Source organism: Mustela erminea, chromosome 2, assembly GCF_009829155.1.
Source record: "Mustela erminea isolate mMusErm1 chromosome 2, mMusErm1.Pri, whole genome shotgun sequence".
NCBI classification, from domain to species: domain Eukaryota; kingdom Metazoa; phylum Chordata; class Mammalia; order Carnivora; family Mustelidae; genus Mustela; species Mustela erminea.
This window is the reverse complement of record NC_045615.1, coordinates 53404572-53425830: the sequence shown is the minus strand read 5'-3', so window position 1 is coordinate 53425830 and position 21259 is coordinate 53404572. Positions and strand designations below refer to the sequence as shown.

Below are 21259 nucleotides of genomic sequence, written 5' to 3'. Positions count from 1 at the left end.
AGTAACATTTAGAAACCTGTAGACAGGGGCACCTGGCTGGCTCAGTCAGTTAACTGTCTGACTCTTGATTTTAGCCCAGGACATGATCTCAGAGTTGTGAGATCAAGCTCTGAGGTAGGCTCTGCTGGAGCCTGCTTAAGATTCTCTCCTACTCTCAAAAAAAAAAAAAAAAAAAAAAAAAAAAAAAAAAAAGGAAAGAAAAAAGAAAAAAAAAGAACGAACCTGTTTATAAAGCTGATTTACTGTGAAAACGCAGGCTTTAAGACACATTAAAGAAAAAGTACGCTGTGAAGTTTGACAGTATAAATAATCTGCCACATCTGTGTTTTGCACAGCCAATCACTCCAGTTTACTTTTCAACTCACACACAGCCTGAACTATTCCAATCTTTTAAGACGTTAATACCAACAACAGCCACTGCATATAGTCAGGAATGACCTGAATTTCAACCCTTTCAAAACCTCTTGATCTATGGACAAAAATGTTTATTAACCCCAAGGAGACTGCTGCCATTAAATACAAAAGAATGACCGGACTGTCACTCTATCTCACTAATAACTTAAGAATTATTTCTAAATTCATCAGGTTAAAGTAGCAAAAATTACTGTAACTTTAAAGGCAGCATTCTCTACAATGAAAGGCAATAAATATTTTTTGAGAATCTTCCAATCGAAGTCACAGTGGTAGGCACTGGAGTATGTAATCAACAGAGTATTACTTCTGTCCTTCAAGAGTTGGGTGTGATCTTCTTGCCACTTAATCAGTATGCACATTACATCTTACCCAGCGATTGCTTTTCATACAAAGAAATACTGTGTGTTTCTCATTTAAAAACTCTGAAATTAAGCTTAATTTTCTTTCTTAAAATGATAATGAAGCTTAATCTGGTTAATCTGAAGCTAAAGCTGAATCACCACCCTTCTTATCTGGTAATAAGTCCATGTGACCAGGAGAATCTTCTCGGGATAACGGTGCTCTGTTAACCGTCCTACTGTGTCTTTCTGTCTCTGTTTCCCTCCCCATCCTCATGCTATCTCTCCTTAGACTCAGCTTCTCTGGATGTCTCTGCTTAGGACTCTGTCTCTCTACTTTCAGATAGCTTAAAATTTCTTTGGCCAGTGTTTCCCAGTCTATGAACCAACTTGAAGCAGCTGGGAGCAACTGGCACAAGATTTAAGTTCTCACATGTGAGCCATGAATTCATATGTGTACTAAGCACTAAAAGCTCAAAGTCTGCTTAAATCATGTATTTATTTTGATTTTTTTGGAGGGGGAAAGGTGCAGGGGGTTGGGTGAGCCTGGTGGTGGGTATTATGGAGGGCATGTACCGCATGGAGCACTGGGTGTGGTACATAAACAATGAATTTTGGAACACAGAAAAGAAATAAAATAAAATAAAATAAAATGAAAAAAATTAAATAAATACATACGGATTCTTGTACATAAATGTAAAAAATCTTCCTCTTCATTTAAAACTGCAATACAGGGCGCCTGGGTGGCTCAGTGGGTTAAAGCCTCTGCTTTCTGCTCAGGTGATGATCTCAGGGTCCTGGGATTGAGTCCCCTATCAGGCTCTCTGCTCAGCGGGGAGCCTGCTTCCTCCTCTCTCTCTGCCTGCCTCTCTGCCTACTTGTGATCTTTCTCTGTCAAATAACTAAATAAAATCTTAAAAAAAAAATTAAAACTGCAATACAATATAAAATCTGCAATTACTAAAAATACAACTATTATCTTAATGTGACAGGGGAAAGGTTGCCTGTAAAATATTTGACATTTAAAAAAAAAAAGTCCTTATTTAAGGTCAGAAACCAGCTTGAGGGCAGGTATGAGGACTTCCTTTTTATCCTCAGTGATCAGCACAGCCAAGTGTTCCATTAGTACGTGCTAAACAAATGGCTTTAAAAACATTTCCTTTTAAGACCCAGGCCTTCTGACTAGGTGCTGTGCCTCAGCCACCGCCATGCCTTAAGGCTATGCTAATTTATTCTACTCTATTCACAGTCTGACTGGAGATGTATGCAAATGTGACTCAACAGGTGGTTAGGGACCAATGTGGGAGGTTCAGGCAAGGAATGAGTCTTTCTGATCTGGGTAACAGGGTGGGTGGTAGGCCATCCACCAAGATCAGTGCAGCAGGCAACACAAATGAGTGAGATAAGGCGTACCCTCAGTCCTGACCTTGTTAACATGATTGAAGTACCCAGGTGTGCAGCACTTTCAGTGAATGACAGGACAGGAGCAGAAGCTAGGCTCCAGTGAGCAGACAGAGCAGGGGAAGGTAAAAGGAGAAGAAAGCATGGCTCCAGCAGGCTATCTATCTCTTCCCTCTTTTCTCGTATCACCCCACTACTGTGACTTAGAACTACTCTTCAAGCTCTGATTTCTCTCATTCATCCTGTTTTACATTTCAAGACCCCATGCAGCCAAGTTACTGCAATACTTGCCTAAGTAGTCTCCCAGTCTCTATGTCTCTCCAACTTCTTCCAAGCAGTCTCACTAAGTATTATTCTGAAATTGTCACTTTTCAGGTCAAAACTTTTAATAATACCTCAGTGTCTAGGACCTGCAAAGCACTATTCTCATCTACCTTTCCTTTTATTCTTATCTCTAGTTCCAATTGGTCAACACACCCATCCCCACCTATACCTGGGGAGTGGCTGCCTTTCTACTGCCTCAGAGGGTATTCCTCCAGCTGACACACCCTCCTCACCAGGAAAGCCTAGCCCAAGTTTCAGCTTTCAGTGGGATCCCTGCAGCCTGGAAGCACTTCCTGTCTCTTCCTAGCCCAATGAATAGATACAAATTCCTTAACAGCAGAAATCATAAATCACTCTTTTTATCTATCTGCCCCTATGACTACTAGTCATAATGTAAACCTGGAGGTAAAGTCCAATTTTTAAAAATTTGGAACATGATGAGATTTTTCTACTGACCTTAAGTAATTAATGTTTGTGTTGACAAAAGGTTATAAAAAGTATTTCTAAAAGTATCATAAAAACACGGTCCAAAAGTTAGCGATTTAACTTGATTTTAATGTTACTCAGGAAATTACAGGGAGTTTGCATGAATGTGGATGGGCAAGAGAAATTTTTTTAAAACTCTTTTTTTTGTTTATCTTTCTGACAGAAGCCACAGTGAAAAAGAATTTGATCTACATTGTTCCTCTAAGGAGAACAGGAGGAATGAGCAGAATAAAGAAGACTAGGTGTGTACTGGTTTCTCTCTGCTGCCATAAATTACTGGTGAAGGCAATAATTTTGAACCAAAGCAGTTGTCAGCTGGCAGTAAGCACGGCTGTATTCACTCCACTGTTTTTAAAAAGCTTTCATTACAAATGTATGATCAAAATTCACTCACCTGATTAAAAAAATGTTTTCTTCTAACTTACAAAATTATCTTTCTGACTTTCTCACGTAACTACCTACCATATTACCCTCTCATTTTCTCCATTTCCTTCCAGTCACACCCATTCGGTTGCTAAGAAACAAAATAAATATGATCTTCAAGAAGTATCTGTAAAATAGATACTATATTAATACTTACCTTGAGGAAAGAAGGAAGAAGAGAGAAAACTTACTTCTACTGTGCCTGCGGTTCTTTACATAGGCTAATTTGTTTAACCTTTATAAGAGCCCTAGAAGGCAGTTCTTACTATGCCCAACAACAAATGGCTAACTGAAATTCAGTCACATAACTTGCCTAAGGTTACACACCCAGAAAGTGGTAGAACCAAGGTCTGCCCGAAGTATGCCTAATTTTAAAGCCAGTGTTACTACCATTCCCATTTCATGGCCTTTTAAAAAAATTCTGCATACACAATTCTTCATATTAAAACTTTTCAATAAAGCTTTATAATTAAACAGGTCTTTAAATATATTATTTCAGGGCACCTGGGTGGCTCAGTGGGTTAAGCCTCTGCCTTCAGCTCAGGTCATGATCTCAGGGTCCTGGGATGGAGTCCCACGTTGGGCTCTCTACTCAGCAGGGAGCTTGTTTCCCCCCCTCTCTCTCTGTCTGCCTCTCTGCCTACTTGTGATCTCTCTCTCTCTGTCAAATAAATAAATAAATCTTTAAAAATAAATAAATAAATAAATAATTTCTTAGGATTGCTTTCCCAAAGGATTACAGACTAAAATAATTTTTCCTTCACAGGAATAAAGAATACTTTTATTGTTAAGAAATAACCACACATTTTTAAGATACAAAGTTCAAAGGAAGGAATTTTGAAATGCAAAATACACTCTAATTAACCTGTATTTACCAAATCTGCTCTCAAATTGCTATAGAATATCAATAAAAATGAACCAACTTGAGCCTTCAAGTTCAGTTTCAACTATCTTTATCTCTATTGAGCTGAAGAAAACGGGATATAATAAATACTTCTCTTCCATGCCTGATTTGCTGATTGACAATTTTTCCAGTGAGTATCAAAATGAGCCCTGAAAAGCTCTAAAAAAATATTATTTTAAGTCCTAAATCCTTAGTTACTCATCGAATACAAAGGCAGAAGCCTGCTGAAGAACTGTCTTTAAACTTTAAGAAATAAATAAGCAAATACAGTCAACAGGGTTATAAATTTAGGAGGGAAAATCGAAAGATCACATTCTGAATTAGGACCAACAACCATATACACAAATCAGTATCCAAATGAATGCTCCCATCTAAAGGTACACCAATCTACTTAGCCTTCTTTTTTTTTCTTTCTTTCTTTTCATTTTAATATATAGGGTCTATGAAACATAGAAAATAATTTAGGTATAGTATTACTTATAGAACATGACAGGTGAGCGTGCAAATGGAAAGTACATCTTGGACAGAGAGTTGTGATTGCTTACAAGCAAAAGAGTCAAAAAGTTATGCCTCCTGTATTACTATCCGGTCTTACCTAATTTTATTAGGATACTAAAGTCATTAAGTCAATGCTACAAGAAAGAAGGTGGGTAGGGGCATAGGCTTTGAACTGACCTGGGTTTGTTATGCGTATCACGTAAACTCTTGAAGCCATAATGTACTCATCTGAAAAATGGGTATGTTAACTCCTTCTTAAATTATATTTGTGAAAAGGACTGCACAAAAGAGATGTCCCTGCATGCTTGTCTTCTTCCCCTTTCCTAAGCAGCACTGCTACTTTTAATGATGGGGGCAGGGATGATGTGATCAGACCCAGTCCTTCTGAAAAAGAGTCATCCTCCCATTTAAGAATGAAAAACTAAACTAAAACCAACACAAACAAGCAAACAAAAAAACAGTAAAAGCTAAACTGCGGAAAAGAAATTAGAGAAGCATGTGAATATCAATGTGCAACTCCAATTAAAAGATAATCAACCTAAATGTCTTCTAAATTCACACAAATTCAAAATTCCAAACAGAGAACTGAAATTTTTGATTAAAAAAAGAATACTTTCTAAAATCCTGCCTCTATGCTATTAGTGAAAGAGCAGAGTGGAATCCATAAAGCTAACAGTAATAAAATAGTAAGCAATCTGTTAAAATGAAACAAAAGTCAGCTAATAGCTTCGGTCTGGTAAAACAGCTACTTTTTTTCTTTTTTCTCATAATTCAGTGAGCCTATTTAAATTAGTACAATCTGTCATTCATTAGTAGTAGTTACTGGACCTCTGACAATTTTTTTTTGTTGCTGCTGTTTGAAGGATGAGGAAGAAGGGGGAGGCAGATACAGAGTACACCAATATTTTTCAAAACTCAATCCTTCTAGAACTTTCACTTCCAATCATAATACATTATACACTAAATGAAGCCTATGGAACAAAAAACAAATCACAGATTGTTACTATCAGTAATGTAAAAAAAAAAAAAGAAGAAGATTAGAAAAGCAATACATATGTATTTTTTTTCTGTGATTCTGAGAGGATTAATTTAAAAATATAAAATGACAAATATATAAAATACTTTTTATGATTAAATGTTGTTTGACTATCCATCTGACCTACCTTTCACCTTAAAGTCAGCAGAATAGTACAAGTCACTTTGCTAACCTGGCACAGTTTAAGATAACTCCAATGAATAAAGTCCAATTTCCTGATTCTCTCAGCCAAAATAAGCAAACCTAAGTTAGTTTGATCTAATAGCAAGCTCTAGGGAACTTAGCCCTTTACAGCTGAAAAATCAGAACAAGAACCAGAATTTAAGGGAACTTAGAAATCACCCATGACCTCATTTTATAGTCAAGAAAATGAAATACCAGAAGTTCAGAGACTTGCCTCAATTTATAGAGTAGGTTAGTAGCAAGTTTATCTGTGTTATGCAGAAAAGTGCTGAAATCAAACAGTTAAAATCTTAGAATCCAATTCTAATATAGTTAATAGTTATTTGACATCAAAGCTTTAGAAAGTAATTTTCTTCTTTTGTTAACTGAAATATAACTTTAAAAATGATCCATTTTGACTTGGGTAAAATTATAGGCAAAATGCAGTTGATACTTAAAAATGCGATTTGCTGGGGCACCTGGGTGGCTCAGTGGGTTAAAGCCTCTGCCTTCAGCTCAGGTCATGATCTCAGGGTCCTGGGATTGAGCCCCGCATCGGGCTCTCTGCTCAGCAGGAAGCCTGCTTCCTCCTTCTCTCTCTCTGCCTGCCTCTCAGCCTACTTGTCATCTCTGCCTGTCAAATAAATAAATAAAATCTTTAAAAAAAAATGCGATTTGCCTAATTTCACCAAGAGGAAAAATAATTTCAAATAGAATTTTTCATTGTCCAGTTGTACTCAGAAATCAGTTGCAGTTGCAGAAGGAAAAAAAGAAGAGGAGGAAGAAAAAGAAGGAGGAAAAGAAACAACTTCCGATCCTATTCCAAGGATAAAAGATATATTAAAATGAAATCTTCCACACCTCCATATTCATTAGATACCCAGAACATAGTGAATCAATTCTTATCTTTTCAGGATATCAGAGAGAGATAATATGTTTGCTTTATTAAATACCCTCATACTAGACTAGATAGGAAAAAAACAGTTACAAAACCACCTGCCTCTCTGTCTACTTGTGATCTCTGTCAAATAAATAAATAAAATCTTAAAAAAAAAATCATAAGCAAGTATCTTTATTTTACTTTTTCTTATCTAAATCCTATTCTCAGATATTGAGGTTAGGCCTAAAGAAGAAATCAATTAAGTGTATATACTATATATTTAATGAATTGATACGTATCAATAATACTTTGGGCAAAAATATTCACAAAATAAAATTTCTGGTAACTTTCATTTCAGAAACAAAAATGGCTTTTCTCTTATCTTCTCCCTCTGGGGATTCTTGGGTGGAGGTAAACAGAACTCCAGAAGAGTGGCAACCATCCCTTGTTTCTGACAGTGCTAGAAGGAAAATGCAGTGAGTGCTACCACTATGAAGACTTGAGGAGAAACTTGGTCGGCTCCTCCTTCTAGCCCCTCCTTCCAATAATGACATCATTTCTCTCCCAGACCTTGCTGTAGATCTGGCCAGGCAGCTGTAACTCTCCAAGGCTTTCTCACAACTTTCTTTTAGGTCCAGGAAAACTTAAATTTGATTACAATATCACAGTAACGCACAAGACTACATGCTCTATACCATCCCATACCACCTCTCTGACCTTACCTCTTACCTGCGCTCACTCGGGCTTCACTCTCTCTGTGCCAAGCACACTGGACTCCCTGTCAGGGCCACTGTACCACTTCTTCCCTCCGCCTAGGACATGCATGACCCACATAGCCAATAACCTTCTCACTGAACTTTCCTGACCACTCTATTTTAACTTGCAATTCCCTACCCCTGCCCCCCCTAGCTCCCTTACGTGCTCTATTCTTCCCCAGAACAGTTACCTATTTCTGCTCACTAAAAGATAAGCACTGTGAGGCAGAGATTTTTGTCTCTTCTGCTCACTGCATGTCCCCAGCATCTATAACAATGTTTGGCATATACTAAAAGCTTAAAAACTACTTGTGGAACAAATAAATGATTCCAAGTTTGGGAATTAATGCTGGTATTCATCAAATATTAATTAGATATTAAGAACATAAAACTATACAAGATGTTGTTAAACAGATTGAGAAAAACATGGTCTTTGCTTTCAAGGAGTCTAGCTGGAGATGCAAAAGTAATATACATGGAGTAATTATTTAAATATGTGGACAGTATTAGGTATGACTATTAGCTAAGTTTATTTGTATGCCTCATGGAATCTGCCTTGTTATTCCTGGTTATACCTAGCACATAATTAAATTCTGAATCAAATGGTAAAAGCTTGTCATAGGAGTTCAGACAGGGAAAAAATGAACTAAGTTGCAAAAGTAAGAGAAGGCAACAGGTGGCTGATGAGGTTCAACATGGGCTTTGTAGATGTAGAAGCCTGTGTTGGCAGTGAAGAGGTGGGTAGGCATCTTAGATGAGGTGAATTTCATGAAAGGTCAGACAGGCAGGTGAGGGCCAGTAAGAAACACCTGAAATAAAATGATAGGACTCACTGATCAGTAGGGATGATCTGGGGAGGACAATTTCAGTCTAGATCACAGAGAACCTAATCCTCTGAGCAAGCAGACTCAAGTCCAGATGGAATCTCACAGCACATGCTGTACCCAGCCCGGGTTCTACCAGTTTGGTACAGCCGCTCATGAAAAACTAATGGTGCACACCAGCAACTTTCTATGTAAGCAACAGAAGATAACCTCCTTCCCTCCACCCTGCATGTACAAACACACACACACACACACACACACACATCCCCACACATATATTTCCAGGAAAACTGGTGGCCAGTGACTAACGAATCCAAGAGAGGGGGAACAAAAGCCCTGTTCCCTCACCTCAAGGCAAGACAGCCTCTATGGTACAATTTTATCCCAAAGTTAACTCCTGGATCAAGCTGAGGCTACATATACCCTGAAACCACATCCTTGTTCATCTCAGTTTCTTCTTCTTCCCAGTCCTGCTTCACTCACTTTGCCGGAACATTTCAAAGACCTCTCCTGATATATTACTTGTACATGAATTCTATCTCTTATTCTGCTTCCAGGGAAATTGGAGTACTACAACAAGTCTGTAAAGGGAAGTATTACATGTTCACAAAGAAAAGAACATGTTTTAGAAGAAAAGAGTTACACGGCACAAGCATTGTTGTAGGTCATTTTGGAAGAAGACTACAAAATAGGCTGTTTGGTAATAGATGGAATAAAGATGGTAAGGTGACAAGAGGCAAATTAAGGATGCTACTGTCAAATTCAGAAATAAGTGGAAGAGAAAATATTCGCTTCAGTATGAGACAGAACTTAGGAAGGGACACAACTTAGTATAGGGAAAGACTGAAACTAACTCTTCAAAGTTTCATTTTTTCCTTGAAAGGCAAAAATATTCCTTCACTAGTACTGTTAATGTTTTGGGTTTTTTTGTTTTGTTTTGTTTTGTTTTGTTTTGTTTTGAGAGAAAGTGCATGTCTGCACCCATATTCAAGCAAGTATGGGGAGGGATAGGGGCAGAGGAAGTGGGGCAGAGAGAGAGAGAAAGAATGTCAGGCAGGTTCCATACACAGCGTGCAGCACGATGCAGGGCTCAATCTCATGACCCTGAGATTATGACCTGAGCTGACCTGAGCTAAAATCAAGAATCAAATGCTTAACCGATGAAGCCAACCAGGTGCCCCAGTAGTATTGACAATGTTATATCATAAATTCTTTCAAATGCAAATCTCTTTTCAGGTTGACACTACTTAACACAAGAAGTGTTAAAAAACTTGAGAATTACAATAAGTAACAACAGGACTCTCAAATTCTCTCTCATGTTTTGGGCCCTGAATATCTATATTCAGAAATATGAAGACAAAATTAAACAGTATCTCCAAATGTTTAGAATGACTTGGTTTGTTAAATTTCATATTTAAGTGACTTAAAAGAATCTTTGTTAAGGGTCAGCAACAGATTACTTAAAATTGGAAATGCATACAAACAAAGTAACATCTGGTTTTCATCTAGTCTTATGGGACCCTGAAGTAATTTCAAAAGAAAGTAGATATAGCTAAGCTTCTAATCTAATATCTAAGTTTATTGACTCCGTGGTACCCTTTCAAAATTCGTATTTAGTAAAAATGAGTATAAAAAAAATGACTACTTTTTGAGGCACCTGGGTGGCTCAGTCATTAAGCATTGGCCTTCTGCTCAGGTCATGAACCCAGGGTCCTGGGATCAAGCCCTGCACCCGGCTCCCTGCTCAGCAGGAAGCCTGTTTCTCTCTCTCCCATTCCCCCTGCTTGTGTTCCCTCTCTCATTCTGTCTCGTTCTCAGATAAATAAAACCTTTTTTTAAAAATTACTGCTTTTCATTTAATTAGTCATAATAATTTCATGTTACAGATCTCAGTACATAGAACAGAAAAAAACACTATAAAAATAGAAATTTTTAGCAGGTTATTTTTTTCTCATTGACTCCTTTATATGCATTAAAACATATACCTAACAGCTATCAAAATTTAAATACAAATAACCTTTGACCAAACAGTCCCAATGACAGGAATTTCTCCCACACACACAAAAGAGGAGGGTTGGGGGTGCTGGTTACATCAAAGTAAATCCCTAAGTCTAAATTCATAAAAATTTCTCCTATTCAGTTTTAAGACCAAACTGATACACTTCCAGAAAAGTACATACCTTACCCTGTATATATCCTTTAAATAGTCCCAGGAGAGCCTCCAAGAAAAAAAGGTTCCATAGCCAAATATGTTTGTACCACATGTATTTTCCCTCTTAAAAATTAACAATATACACAATAATTTATAGAAGGCTCTGAGATGTTCTGAGGTGAAAATGGTGTTTTCCAAATTTTATAGAACTAGAGAACACTTTTGTACTCATCAAAAACAAGACTTATTTAAAACTTTCCATACTTAGCTGATAAATGATAGCTATTTTCCCTATAAACCTTAAAGGCTAAAAGCTATCATTCAGTCACCTTCTCCCCACTCCCTTTTAACTCCCTTCCTTGAGCCCAAGATACTGCAGTGCTTATAACTTTATAATTCATAATAATTATAGGGATCTTACTAAAATATACTTCTTGGTCCTTTCAGATAATTCTGATTCCTATCAGTATTTTTAGCAAGGAATCCACATGATTTCAAGGTAGGTCAAATGCTCAAAATGCCTGATACATTATAATCAATGAGATGACTAGCTATGCTATAACTGAGGCCAGAGTATCTTTAAAAAACAAAACAGTAAGTTCTGAAAATCTGCATTTCAAATGTAAAAATATTTTCTTCCACTCAAGAACAAAGGGCAAAAAAGACATACTAGGAATAGCCTATTTATTTGAAAAGAATACCTTCTAATATACTACCCAGAATATTAAAGCCAAGAGTTTTACCCTATATTAAGAATTTCACCCTAGATATAATAAGAATAAGAATTTACCCTATAATAGGGTGCCTGGGTGGCCCATGGGTTAAGCCTCTGCCTTCAGCTCAGGTCATGATCTCAGGATCCTGGGACTGAGTCCTGCATTGGGCTCCCTGTTCAGCAGGGAGCCTGCTTCCCTCTCTCTCTCTCTCTTCCTGCCTCTCTACCTACTTGTGATCTCTGTCAAAAAACTAAATAAAATCTTTAAAAAAAAAAAAAAAAAAAGAATTTACCCTATAACAAGAAGTTTTAGCCTACATTCTACTGAGAAATTTCTGGAATTCTTAGATTTTCTAAAACCATACACAAATTATATCAGTTCATGAATGCATGCCTTTTTATGGGGAAACAATCCAAAGCTTCCACCAATTTTTCACACTGCTCAATTACTCAATTTAAAAGCCATTATATTTTGTAATTTATCTACCTGAAACAATGGTAGGAGAAACTTCTTAGTTAACACCGCAAATCAGATACACAAAAACACACTCCTCAGTATTGTTTTCTCCCCCAGAGGCAAACAAAATGCAAATTACCTTTGCAGAGTCATGTTCAAAGAGCCAGTACAACCCTTAATCTTGTTCTGGGCTTCAAGATGAGTCATTCCATGTGCACTTATTCCATCAATGCTGAGAACCACATCGCCTATTCTTACATTTGCCTGGGATGCTTTGCCGCCATCTTTGAGCTGTAATAAATATATTTCATTAGGAGTGTCTCTCTTTAAAACACAGAATAATCAACACAGATTAAAATTGTACTTTTGCTTGCATCAAAAGTATACTAATATACTTTTAGACAATGTAATAAGTTATCTTTATTAACAGGTAAAGTTAAAATTCAAATGACTTTTTTTTTTTAAAAAAAGATTTTATTTATTTGACAGAGAGCGCTCACAAGTAGGCAAAGACGCAGGCAGAGAGAGAGAGAGGAGGAAGCAGGCTCCCCGCTGAGCAGAGAGCCCGATGTGGGACTCGATCCCAGGACCCCGAGATCATGACCCGAGCTGAAGGCAGCGGCTTAACCCACTGAGCCACCCAGGCGCCCAAAATTCAAATGACTTTTGTGTTTATTTTCTTAAATTCTTATTTGCTTTCTAAAAACTGAAAGCATTTTCTGGAAAACGTTCCTGATAATTTCTCTATTTCTTTATTGTGTAACAAGAGCAGTGTGTGCTGGTCATGAATGAGGAAGACAAACAGCCAAGAAAACTACATTTAACATCTGTAATATGAATAGGGTATTTCAACTCTTTTAGAAATAATGCTTAAACTCTTTAAACAGCTGTATTTTTGTTTGAGCACAAAGAGTAACACAGACAGAGGATCTACTGAACAATCCTTCCTGTTGAGTCCAATTCCTACCCAGTGTTTGGGGTACTGAATTCTTTTAGTTCATAGGCCCAAATATCTTTTACACTAGATGTGCTTCCTAATCTGGGCATTTAGTAGAAGGGGAAGGAAACCAGTTGTGTCTGAGACTGTCAGACATTTTTAAAAGTGTACCACAGTCTTCAATCCCCAAATCTTTCTTCCCTTCTCTAACAATTTTCTCTGTGTTCACATAACTTAGTTTGACCTCCTTCAAAGTTCATACATATCTATTTCACTGCTCCAAAAGAAGAAAATATAAAATTGCAGTAAAATGAAACATGATGCAATTTTAATACATACCTAGAAACATGGAACAAGTACAAATCAAAAGAAACCATTCTAATTTAAATGGCAAGCTTAGAATTCAGTAAGTACAAGTAGATCACACTGAATATTGGGTTGTAGGAAGATAAAACTTTACCCCCCCAAAAAAGAAAGAAACTAACCAATATGCCTCAAGTATTTAAAACTAAAGTATTTTCTAAGTTTCTCTTTGGATTATACAATACTGTAACTTTAATAATGCAAGTGAATTGTACACTTAAAAATAGTTAAAATGGGGGGACCTGGGTGCCTCAGTCATTAAGCAACTGCCTTCAGCTCAGGTCATGATCCCAGGGTCCTGGGATCGGGTCCCGCATCGGGCTCTCTGCTCAGCAGGGAGCCTGCTTCCCTTACTCTCTCTCTGCCTGCCTCTCTGACTACTTGTGATCCCTGTCTCTCAAACGAATAAATAAAATCTTTAAAAAAACGTTAAAAAAAAATAGTTAAAATGGTTAATTTTTTTTAAAGATTTTATTTATTTATTTGACAGACACAAGTAGGCAGAGAGGTTATGACCTGAGCCAAAGGCAGAGGCTTTAACCCACTGAGCCACCCAGGCGCCCCTAAAATGGTTAACTTTTATAATTACCACAATTTTTTTAAAAAATGAAGAAAAAAAAAAAAACCACAACAAAGTATTTTGCAGAACATTTTACTAAAATTACATCTTGATTAAAAAATATATCCCAGGAACACCTGGGTGGCTTATTCAGTTGTCTGTCTTTGGCTCAGGTCATAATCCCAGGGTCCCAGGATCGAGTGTGGCATTGGGCTCCTTCCTCAGTGGGTTGCCTACTTCTCCTTCAACCTGCCACCCCCCCCAACCCCCAGCTTGTGCTAGCTCTCTCTCTGATGACTAAAGAAAAAAAAAAAAAAAAAAAAAAAACCTCCCTTCAAAAAAAAAAAAAAATGATTGATTGATTAATTAAAAAAATAAAAAATAGGGGCACCTGGGTGGCTCAGTGGGTTAAGTCTCTGCCTTCCGCTCAGGTCATGATCCCAGAGCCCTGGGATGGAAACCCACATCAGGCTCTCTGCTCAGCAGGGAGCCTGCTTCTCCCTCTCTCTGCCTGCCTCTCTGCCGCCTTCTGCCTACTTGTGATTTCTCTGTTGTCAAATAAATTAAAAATAAATAAATAAAATCTTTTAAAAAATAAAAAATATATCCCAGGGTACCTGGGTGGCTCAGTAAAGTTAAGCATTTATCTGTAGCTCAGGTCCTAATCCTGGAGTCCTAGGATAAGCCCCCTATCCCTGAGCAGGGAGCCTGCTTCTCCCTCTTCTTCTGCTCTTCTCCCTCTGCTCCTCCCCTCAACTCATACTTGTCTCTCTCAAATATATAAAATCTTTAAAAAATAAAAATAAAAAATAAATAAAATAAAAAATATATCCCTCAGCAAACTAGACAAGAACCGAGTACTGGAATTCAAAATTTGGAAGCAAAGTAATAAATAAATAGATACCAATCATTCAGTTAGGTTAGGTTTTGATTACCATCAGCTGTCAAACTCTTTTCTTATAAATAATGATCAAGGCAGACCAATCTTAGTACATGAGAACAAGAATCTGTAACTAAAATCAAGAAGAGTAGTGAAGGTGAGATCCATTAAAACAAGGCCTATGTCTATATTTCCTCTCCACTTTATCCTAATACTAGAAGTGTGCCTAGCATACCACATACCTTCACAAAATATATATTGAATGAATGGATGCCACAGATATATTATTTAACACTGGCTTTGTTTTAAATTGAGGGGGTGCCTAGCTGGCTCAGTCAGTGGAACATGGGACTCTTGATCTCAGGGTCATGAGTTCAAGCCCCATGCTGCATGCGAAACCTACTTAATTTAAAAAATAAAACAAAATAAATTAGTGAAATTAAGAAAAACTAAAGTTTTACATAATTAGAAAAAAATTTTTAAAGATTTTATTTATTATTTGACAGAGAGACAGATCACAAGTAGGCAGACGGCAGGCAGAGAGAGAGGGGGAAGCAAGCTCCCTGCTGAGCAGAGAGCCCCATGCAGGCCTTGATCCCAGGATCCTGAGATCATGACCTGAGCCAAAAGCAGAGACTTAACCCACTGAGCCACCCAGGCACACCCATAATTAGAAATTTGTTTCATTTTAAAATATGACTATCAAGTGACCAAAATAATTCTTGAAATTAGTAAAAAAAAAAAAAAAAAAAAAAAAAAACCCTATTTGATCAAAGGTATATAAAATCTCACAGTGTAAAAAAAGATTTCAAAACTTTAAACTGAAATATTCTCTACCACATACATAGTATAGCACATAAACAGTATTATTATGATTTTGTTTTCACAATGTATCACATACATAGTATATCATGATTTTGTTTTCATCTTTACACTAATAGAAACTATCCCCTCAGCTGCCAAGATATTTAAGGGAAAGAAAAATTGGTAGTATGTTTACACTAAAGAAAAAAACTTCCAGAGTAACAAAGCAGATCAAAATTTAACTCACAGCACATTTATCAACATAACTATATTACACTTATGTATGCACACATATACACAGCTTTCATTATCTATGACTGACAAAGTAGTTCCAAAATTCAATAAAAATTAAATGGACTAGTTTTCAGAATCACAGTATCAAGAAAAAAATAATTAAGATTGAACTTTCTTAAGTATATTTTAAAATACTATAAAGGCAGGTATATTTATTAAAATATGATAGCTTTGTAGGGTAGGGAAAAATCTTTAAAAACAGCAGAATTGCATTAAAAGATACAGTTTTACAACATTAAATAACAGGCATAACTACCTTTTAATAATCACTATTTCTTTTTATTAATTTAAATATAAAGAAATCACTTAATTTAGTAACAGAATTTATAAACTGTTCCCAAATGCACAGAACTAAATTGTTTAAATTGTAAGGGGCATTGACAAAGGAAACAAAAAGCCAGCAATGCCACTGCTTTCTATGGGACTTATTTATAGAGTTGTTCTAATGATTTGATGAAGTAAGAGCTCAACAGATGTTGGCTATTAACTATTTCCTTGACTTCAGATTACTAACCTCAAAAATGTAGGGGTTGTATTAAATGATCTCAAAGAGCCCTTCCAGTTTTAAAAGTTTTTCTATCTGAGGTATCTGGGGGTGACTCAGTCGGTTGAGCATCTGACTCTTGGTTCTGGCTCAGGTCATGATCTCAGGGTCCTGAAATGGAGCCCCGCATCAAGCTCCATGCTCAGTGGGGAGTCCACTTGAGATTCTCCCTCTCCCTCTGTCCCTCCACCTGCGCTCTCTCTCTCTCTCAAATAAATAAATAAACTTTTAAAAAATAAGTAAAATAAAAGTTTAGTTGTGAGCTGTCTGCACAAAGGTATAGATCTAATCCTTAAAAAAGAGTTAAATCTGAAAGACTTCATTGGTAGAGAAAAGGAAAATCTAATCCCTTCCAAACTGAGCAAATAAATTGAAATTTGAATTCCGATAATGTGACAAGTATCAAATAATTTACCCCAGATTTTATTTCAGCCAATGCTTGACCTTCCTTTTAGGTCAAACATTAAAATAGATTAGATAGGTAAGGAGATACACAAATAGATGATAGATAACCAGAAATAGAACACATCTATACTATTTGACCATTTCTCACATTAATGTAGCCTTAAAATAGAAACTGAAATCTATGGACATTTCCTCTAAACGTACCCAACTTGAAGAATTTAAATACTCTCATCCAGTAGTAACATAAAGGTAATGAACAATGTAGAAAGAAAATAACCTAACCAAACCCAATGTCGTAACTAGGTAAAACTTTTCTTGCTCCTTTGTTCCCGTTGCCTACTAGAGTCTAAGATCCCATGATCTCAGGATGTTCAAATCCAACTACTTAGACCTATCTATCCTTTGAGGATTGCTTTTACTCTAACTTCCACTCTTATTTTTAGGTGGTAGAGCATAGAAATGCTATAGCCCCTGTGATTCTGCCTCTTTCACAGATACCAACATCTAGGGAAATTACTAAATTGTGTCTATCCTTCCATTACTCCTCCATGTTAGTCCATACTCTGAACATGTCACCCTGACTTTGCCTACTAACTACTACAAGAGCTTTCTAAAGACCTCTTACCACCAAACTCTCCACATTACCCTCCCCTTCCCTCCATCTTCACATTTCCATAATGGTGGCCCTATTACCACTTCATACTGGAGAGTTCCAATCATGTCAACTATTTAGAAAAAGAGGGTGAAAAACTTCAAATACCTGCTTGCTTCCTACAATCTAGAATAACACTAAAGCCTGAATTATGAGCCATCTATAATTTGTCACCAACCTGTTTCCAACTTTAAACAAGCTCTATAAAGTCAGAGATCATGTTTTTGAATTTGCTCTTCTTCCTAAGACCTTTGAATATTGTAGGTATTAGAAAAACATCTAATTAAACCATAGTAAAGAGGAAATCACAAACTGGAACATCAGTTTTATATGTTAAATTCTGGTAGAAATATACTTAGTTCACCAAAGAGAGATGATTGGGATCTAATCTGAAAATGAGATTCTTTGATTAATCATTAGACCTAACTGGTCTAAGTAAGGTCTACACTCAAACCACACTTCTAATAAAACAAAGTAAATTCATTTGGGATAGTCAGTGATATATTTTCCCTAGGACCTTCAAAGAGGTATCACAACTCCTCTTGTTAATCTTTATCTAACAAGCATTAGGAAGAGCTTAATTATGGGGCACCTGAGTGGCTTAGTTATGCACTGGACTCTTGATTCAGCTCAGATCACGATTCAGGGCTCCCTGTCAGGCTCAGCGTTGAGTGTGGAGTGTGTTTAAGATTCTCTTTCTCTCCCTCTTCCCCTCTCTGCCCCCAGTTCTTGCTGTCTCTTCTCTTTCTCATAGATAGATAGGTAGATAGATAGGTAGATAGATAGATAATAGATAGACACATAGATAGGACCAGCTTCATTATTTAACCACAACCTTTTCTCAATCAATGATCAGAAATGGAAACAAATGCCCATCACCATCTATCCAATCTTTCATAATATTTAAACTGTCAAACAAATTCCTTTTTGTCGATAGCATTTTGAAGCCAGTAATATTAATCATTTTGAGTTTTGATATTAAGATCTTTTCTAAATCGCCAGCCATCTTTAGTATTAGATATTCAAGTTTTCTATTCACACAATTTAAATTAAAAATCATGAAGAACTTGAACTAATGCTGTATACATAGTGGGAAAGGCCCAATGCATAAAAACAAATTTAAGACTTGTTACAGATGGCATCTCACTGACTACTCCTATGAGCTTCATTTAGTCCCACTTCCTCAAGCCATTCACCTACTAGAAAGACATTATTTTTTTCCCCTTAAATTGGGTAGGATGTAGCACTATTATGAATTGTTAGCAACTAAGGAAAAACTACAAGGTCACTCATTATTTTCATAGTTTATTTTTTCTTTGCTTTTCAAAGTCTGAATAACTTGCATTCATCTAAAACAGTAATAACCTTCTGTCATCAGTAAATCTTGTACATATTACATGACAGCCTTAAGTGTATGCATATTTCATAAATGTACAGTGTGTAGTAAAGAAACAGTAGTAGTGGGAGGCTCCTGGGTCAAGTTCAACATAAATCAAACTAATCACAAGCAACTGCTTCTCCTTTGATCTTGAGAAGCATTTTTATTACTGTTGTCCAATTTTCAAACTTAATTGTAGCTCTATGTTTCTCTAAAAAACACTGCTTTGTGATCTCACTTAAGTCGCAAGCACACATGGCTGCACATACTGGAACTACCTCTGAGCTTCTGTTTACTGAAGCAGAAATGAAGGTACACCAGAACAACTATATGCTCATAAAGAGAATGGTATCTCTACTGAGCCTCCCCATTAACCTAGATGAGAAAGGCTGTAATATCAACCACCTGTATGTACTTGGACTAAAACCTCTAGGGATTCATTTTAACCCTTTTATACTGCAATTATGTATGACAAGAAGTTTTCTCTTGAAAAGGAAATCCAGTCTTCAATAAGCAGATGGGCAGACTCTGTGTGTGTGTGTGTGTCTGTGTGTATGAAAGGATGAAAGGTACCACAGACTTGAGCTCCCCCCATCTGACTTTGACCAGGAAATACCCAAAGGCAAATTTTCTTGAGTTATTTTAAAGGAGTAGTTCTTCTCACATAATATTTTTCTATTCTGAAAAAGAAATTACCCAGAAAAAGTAATGGACTATTTACTGAGCAACAACAGTAAGTAAGCAACTTTGTGAGACCCTTTATCTTTCTTTGCCATTTATCAGATAGTTTTACTCTGTGTTGCAGATGCAAAAAGAGAGCTTCAAAGGGACTGCTGATGTCCATACAGCAAATAAGAACATAGTTCAGAGAATAAGCTTTGAAATCAGGCGAACATGGGTTCATATTCATGTTCTGCCATTTCTTGATTACGTGACATGAATTTACTAGACCTAAGTTTCACCCAACCCTCTTTAAAATGAGGACTACAATTCCGCCTGTCTTACAGAGCCCTCCAGCAGATAAATAAAACACCAGCATAGCATATACCACACAATGCAAAAATAAATGTTCACTATTATTATTCTGCCATGCCACCAATTCACATAGGCAAGATGCCTGTTTCAAGGACCTACAAGGCAGAGAAGACAGCTTTTCAAACTGACCAGTCAGACCTTATGGCTTCCCCATCCCTCCATAAATAAAGACAAAATATCCCTTCTTTATTCACTCCATTCCTCTGTCTTCTCTAAGCCTTAAGTTTTCCTTTATTTAGCAACAGAGCTCGATATGCCACAGGATCAGAACCAGCCCTCCAAGTCCTCTGTCTCTGCTTACTACTGTCCAATTCTGAATTTCCCAAACTCCATTCTCACAGGATAGTGACCTCATATTACCACTTCTCAGGTCAGTTAGGTGTTGCCACTGTACCAAAAGGCCAAAGAATAAGAATCAATAAGATAATATTGGTGAAGAAGCCTTGAAATGGGGCAGAAAGTGAAGAAAACAAGGAAGGAGGGTATTGGTACAAAGGCTAGAATAAGGAAGCAAGACTATGAGAAAAGAAAGGGCCATGAGGTATTTCTAGATCTAGATCTAGATTCCAGGTTTGGTAAACTAGATCCTCATCTCTGGATCTGTTGTACCTCCATGTGCACATGCATAAAATATTTAAACTGAACAAAACATCAAAGTAATAATTAATTATAGGAGATTTTATACTTTCATTTGAATAACTAAAATAACCTAAATGACTCTTCTTAATGACAATGATTTAAAGCCAGTCAACTCACAGTAATACCAATGTGTGTCATTAAACATGTCATTAACTTTATTATACTCAAATAAAATTTATAACTAAACTTTCCCCAAATGCTTAGCCTCCATGCAAATGTGTGGCTCCAGCATTTCTTCTTAAAACTTTAAAAAAAAAAAAAGATACACATACACACACATATATAAAGATGTTATTCCTTTATTTGAGAGAGGGAAAGTCCCGCACACGGGTGCATGAGCAGGGGGAGGGGCAGAGGGACAAGCAGATTCTCCAGGGAGCCAAGCAGGAAGCCTGACCCAGGACCCTGAGATCATGACCTGAGTTAATGTCAGACGCTTAATCAACTAAGCCATCCAGGAGCCTCTCTTCCTAAAACTTTTCAATGAGAGAGAAAAATAGCACTACATCTTTATAAAATTGCATTAAAAATACCAGTATCTCAAGAAAGCATGCCACTTAAACAAAAATCTCAAAAATGCACCAAACAGAACATTAATCTTATCCACAAGAAGTATGCTATTTGGGATTCATAAGGAGTTAGAGATATACCTGTTAGACTAACCCTTCCCCATAGCTATTACCTCTTGAAAGCAAGCACATCACAGAAACAAAACAATTACAGAACTCATAGCAAAAAACAAAATCAATGAAAACATTATAGAGCTCTCACTTTTAAAAAGTTAGACCCCAATATGGCAGATATTATTTAAACACATTTAACTGCATGAGATCTCTCTTTAAAATGATCATTTACGGGGTACCTGGGTGGCTCAGTTAGTTATGCCATCTGCCTTCAGCTCAGGTCATGTTTCCAGAGTCCTGAGATGGAGCCCCACATCAGGCTCTCTGCTCAGCAGGGAGCCTGCTTCTCTCTCTACCTGTTCCTTCCCCTGCTTGTG

General features: G+C 36.9%; 1 protein-coding gene across 12 annotated transcripts in view; it reads right to left on the bottom strand.

The window, feature by feature from the left end:
* PDLIM5 (PDZ and LIM domain 5) overlaps positions 1-21259 on the bottom strand; it is a 205313-nt gene that overhangs the window by 129799 nt on the left and 54255 nt on the right. For all 12 annotated transcript variants that reach the window (XM_032332916.1, XM_032332918.1, XM_032332921.1 and 9 more), the window contains exon 3: positions 11909-12060. In XM_032332916.1, coding sequence (XP_032188807.1) covers positions 11909-12060 — 152 coding nt within the window. The remainder of the gene's footprint in view (positions 1-11908; positions 12061-21259) is intronic.